This window comes from Cibotium barometz, chromosome 33 (assembly GCF_041138505.1).
Source record: "Cibotium barometz isolate CiBa-2024 chromosome 33, ASM4113850v1, whole genome shotgun sequence".
NCBI lineage: Eukaryota > Viridiplantae > Streptophyta > Polypodiopsida > Cyatheales > Cibotiaceae > Cibotium > Cibotium barometz.
In genome coordinates this window covers 21,551,517-21,556,547 of record NC_141078.1, presented here as the reverse complement: position 1 = coordinate 21,556,547, position 5,031 = coordinate 21,551,517, and the positions used below count along the sequence as shown (strand labels likewise).

The window sequence follows — 5,031 nt, the reverse complement described above, 5'->3', positions numbered from 1 at the left end:
TCTTGTTAAACACCTCCACTATGTGAATATTACTGATATTCCTCCTCCTTGAAGATATCTAAATTAATAAAGCTAGACTGCATGATTAATAAATATATGTGTTAGATTGTAAGCAACAAATAAAGATTAAAACAACAAGAAATAAACAGTAACTTACTGCTTTGATTTACACAACCTTGTTGCTTTGATTTACACAACCTTGTTGCTCCTATGAAAATAAACATAAACACATCAAGACAAAACATTAACAAACCATAAACCTATGATCATTACTCACATCAAGATAAAACATAGATAAACCCAGCGGTGTCGGCCCTGGGGGGTACTGACGAACCAAAATAAGCGGATCATCTTCAGCTTCTCAATCCAACGAATCTGCTGTGAAAATAAACAGCAACACATTAAGACAAAACATAAACAAATCCTAAACCTATGATCATTATTGTGGTATTTTATGCCACTTCAAATCATTACTGTGCAAAAAAGATTGTAAGCAACAAATAAAGATTAAAACAACAAGAAATAAACAGCAACTTATTACTTTGATTTACACAACCTTTTTACTCACAATCTTGCTCCTGTGAAAATAAACAGCAACACATCAAGACAAAACATAAACAAATCCTAAACCTATGATCATTACTCACATCAAGACAAAACATAGACAAACCCTAAACATATGATAATTACTCACAAGAATTTGATGCCACTTCACATCAAGATAGCTATCTGTGGTACAGAGAAGAGAAAGTTCATGTGAGAAAACAAGCATAACTCACAGACGTTTTATCCAAATGAGATGAAATTTTAGGAGGAGAGAGCTATGGTGGAGAACAACATACCTGTAAATTTTCGTGAAGAAAGAACCAGAGTTGTAGAAGATATGGCGAAATTGAATTCCACCAAAAAAGGGAGAGAATTGTATTCCGCCAAAAAAAGGAGAGAAAATGAAAAGATAGTGAAATACAAAAGGAGGGAAAGTAAAAAGTTAAACATAAAAAATGGAAAAAAAATAAAATTCAGTTTTCAAACTTCCATGTGCTGACCACAAGGTACATCTGACATGAAAGAATAGTTTATAACATGAAATCGGACATGGGCAAAGATATGGGCTCTATTATTTTATTATCTTAAGAGATTTGGACAAAGATATGACAAAAAGATCCATGTTACATGGGATCTAGAATCCCAGCTCTCTCATTGGTCGGGCCAATCTTTTTTTATTCACTTCTTAAGGGAAAAATGGAGAGTCCATATTTCTCCTAATGACACATGGACAATTGTACATTGCTATGTCATGTTTTAGATCATTTAATGTAGTAAAAGTGTATACCAAACTGTGGATTAGAAAACTAGCATAGAAGGTTCAAACAAAGTCTTCACAACCAATGTTGTCTATAAAGAGGTATTGCAAATGGCATGTAGAAAAATGTAAATATAATCTATGCCCAAAAGATAGAGAACGAGCTATTGATATAATAGCCTACAAATGTCAGAGACTATATTCATAGATATCTCTGTATCAAAGAAGTAAGCATTTGAAACGAGAATGTTTACAAAGATGTGACATGTGCAATCCATGTTGTCTTTCAATAAGTGTGCACGGTTTGAAGTTTATTATGTTTCTTTTATAATGACAATAATTATATAGAGATGCAAAGACATGACGTTAAATAGGAGTGTAAAATCCTTCTATTTATCTCACATTAATGCTATACTTTTTGTTGATATCATGGGTATTTTGCTTAGGATGGATGTGGTAAGGAGATTATTTTCATTTAGTTATGGTGATGGACAATATTTTTTTCAACAGTTGCTATAATATAGGGATCACATCCACCTCCTTCGCACACCTATGGTGTCATCATCTTTCATGATTGGTGGCGGCGTATCTATAGTATAGGTGAGGCGATCCTCGACACCAAGCCATGTATCAAGCCAGCCTCTGAGGACTGTCGCGTAAGATAATCCTGCATTTCCCCAGGGTCTTGATCTTCCATTTTCTTTACTATACATGCAGTTCCTTGAGGATTCCATAAAGTTTTGTACTTGCTATCATCCACCATGATAGTGTTTGTTGGTGAATACTGAGGATAAGCCTCCCAAAACATGGTCAACTTATAAAACACTAGTTTCTTGGTAATTCTCTGGAACTTAGTCTCCTCTGTGCAAAACTCTTGTGTAAGCACGCCTTTGAACCGGTGAACGTCTCTCTGATACAAAATAGAGTTGTAGGTTTCTGCTGCAAGTTTGGCATCTGCAACGTAAAAGACAGCAGCACTATAGACTCTAGAGATATGCTCAAATGCAAGCTATTGCAAAAGGCACATTGGAGCTTCCATTCCGATAGATCGGAGACGGGAATCTCTGGACTTTTAGTGCTTGTAGGACCTCACAAGAAGAAAGAGAAAGTGGAGGAGGGCGTCTCATTTCCGAGGTGTTGGTGCGTTCTCTCTCTCGATGCCCAAATCCACTTTATTTTCCAATTCCCATGGCATGTACATGCTTGCTATCCCATCACCTCGCTCGTCTACCTCCACGCGCTTTCCATGCGCTCATCCCTTCATTCACCTCGCTCCTCCACTCACTCTACTTCCATGTGTGCTCTCGATCGTGGGTGGAATCTTTGATGAAAAGTGGTGTTTTATTTTGGGTCCGGGGGGACCCATTCGTCTCCAAGGCCGACATGGTCGATTCTTAGTGCGCAACAACAACAGTGCCCAAGGGTAAAGGTGCCGCCTTTTTGCTGCAAGATGCTGCTATGGAGCATAGTGGTGGTGATGCCACAAAATAATACCGTGCTCCATTTGCGCCGAATGAAATGATTTTTGAAGCATGTAAATGTAAGTGTGTGTTGTGTTTGGGAAGGATAGTGGAAAAGGTGATGATGCTCAAAGGGCGGCCACTGGAATTAATGATCAGGAGGCAAAAGCAGCTTTTTTTGGGGGGGGGTAATATAGTGACTTTTGGGGTGGAGGGAGGGGATCCGCGCGAATTAGAAGGGCGAGAGAGATTCATAGAATCCAAACAAGAGAGAGAGAGAGTCTCACTAAGCACAAGGTAGTGTAGTGTAATTTGACATCTATGGCAGCCGCAGCAGCAAAGATGTCTTCGAGGCACAACAAGGCGTGGATAGTATCGGTGGTGATATTGTTTATGCAGCTGTACTACGTCATATTGATGGCAGAGGCTCAATTGGCAGCGGAGGACGTCGCCGCTCTCAAGGCAGTGCAGAGCCGGCTTCACGATGCTCCAGGAGCCAGCCCGGCGTTCTTTGCCACGTGGGATTTCACCAACGACCCCTGCAGCTTCGTGGGCGTGCTCTGCGACGTCTTGGAGGGGCAGGAGCGCGTTGCTGCGCTCAACCTGGGCATTGCCAGCGGCAGCTCCGCCGGGCTACGCGGGCGCCTCCACCCAGCGCTAGGCTCGCTGTCGGCCCTGGTGCAGCTCACGCTCGCGCCAGGCAAAGTTGGTGGCGCCATACCCAGCACGCTGGCACAGCTGGCCTATCTACAAAACCTGGGACTAAGCCACAACCTCCTCACGGGCAGCATCCCCGGCAGCCTGGCGGCGCTATCGCGTCTAGCCAGCCTCGACCTGGCTTTCAACCGGCTCTCTGGCAGCATCCCGACTGAGCTGGCGGTTCTGCCCAGCCTCGTCACTCTTCGTTTGGCGCACAACCGCCTTACCGGCAGCCTCCCGTCCTCCTTCGCGGACTCGTCTTCTCTCGACCACTTAGACGTCAAGCGCAACTGCTTGGACGGCCCACTACCTGTTCTGCCCCCGTCACTAACCTATCTCAACCTCGCCCACAACCGCCTGACCGGAGGATTGGCCAACCTCGCTGCTCTCCGCAGCCTCTCTTTCCTGGATCTCAGTCAGAACCAGCTCTCCGGCTTCGTCCCCATGTCGCTCTTCTCCAGCCCCCTCACCTTCCTCTCCCTGCACCGCAACCTTCTCTCCGGCTCCCTCTCTCCCCTTCAACTCGTCGTCATACCCACAGTGGACCTCGGCTTCAACCAACTCTCCGGGCCCATTTCCCCCTTCTTCGCCTTTGTTCGGAACCTCTACCTCAACAATAATCGCTTCACAGGTGCGATTCCACAAGAGTTCATCGACCTGCTCCTATCTTCCTCCATTCAAACGCTCTTTCTCCAGCATAACTTTCTCACAGAGTTCCCCCTCAGCCCTGGCACATCTCTCCCCCTCACCGCCTCCGTTTGCATCCAATACAACTGCATGCTTCCTCCCGTTGAGTCCCCATGTCCTCACAATGCGGGCACGCGCCCTTCCAGGCCGTCTACACAGTGCAAGAGCACCTGACTCTCTTTCTCTCTCTCTCATACAGAAACGCACTCTCTCTCTCTCTCTCTACATTACACTAATTATGTATTACAATTAGTATTCTTTGTAGCCCTGCAGGCTGCAATCACGCATGCACTGGTGACTCCACGGACAAAATGATCTGTATGAACTCGCAGCCGGCATTATATACGTGTTCAATGTTTCCACTCGTAGTGCTCTTTTACCGATTAGTCAATTAAACTCTTATGAGATCTTGTTCACTAAAGTATGATCAAATCTTCATGGTTCAATCTGTACCTTGATTTTATTTTACATGAACTGTGAGAATTGAAAGCGAAAATAGCTTGTTCTTTCCAAGTTTCCCTGCTCAAATCTAAATCTTTTTCAGATTTTATGTCTTTTGGGCACCAAATTCATGCTTTACATCTCGAGCAGTCCTTATTCCTTGTCTAGCTCTAGTAGCTAGGTCTTTTATGCATGTACATGACTTATTCCTTGTCTAGCTCTAGTAGCTAGGCCTTTTATGCATGTACAGGTCTTTTGGAGATCTTCTCCCTAACTTGTCCGTTAGTTTGTGGACACAATCAATTTTTTGTGCATCACCATGTACTATTCTATTAATGTCTTGATCGCTTCATTCAGTGTGTGTGCCTTGATCACTCACTAGTTCAAGCAGGCATCCAAATCTGGTTCATGATTGATTCATCTAGAAATATGGCAACTAAA

The 5,031-nt window shown here is 43.6% G+C and overlaps 1 protein-coding gene across 1 annotated transcript; it reads left to right on the top strand.

Annotated features, from left to right (window-relative positions):
- Positions 1–2,780: 2,780 nt before the first annotated feature.
- Positions 2,781–4,570, top strand: LOC147619384 (uncharacterized). The gene has a single exon (XM_086773020.1). The coding sequence runs from the start codon at positions 3,085–3,087 to the stop codon at positions 4,321–4,323; it is 1,239 nt and encodes a 412-aa protein (XP_086629146.1). The 5' UTR covers positions 2,781–3,084; the 3' UTR covers positions 4,324–4,570.
- Positions 4,571–5,031: the final 461 nt, after the last annotated feature.

What these genes read in the sequence shown, in the direction of transcription:
- LOC147619384 (XM_086773020.1), top strand. Translation starts at nt 3,085, where the DNA reads ATGGCAGCCGCAGCAGCAAAGATGTCTTCGAGGCACAACAAGGCGTGG.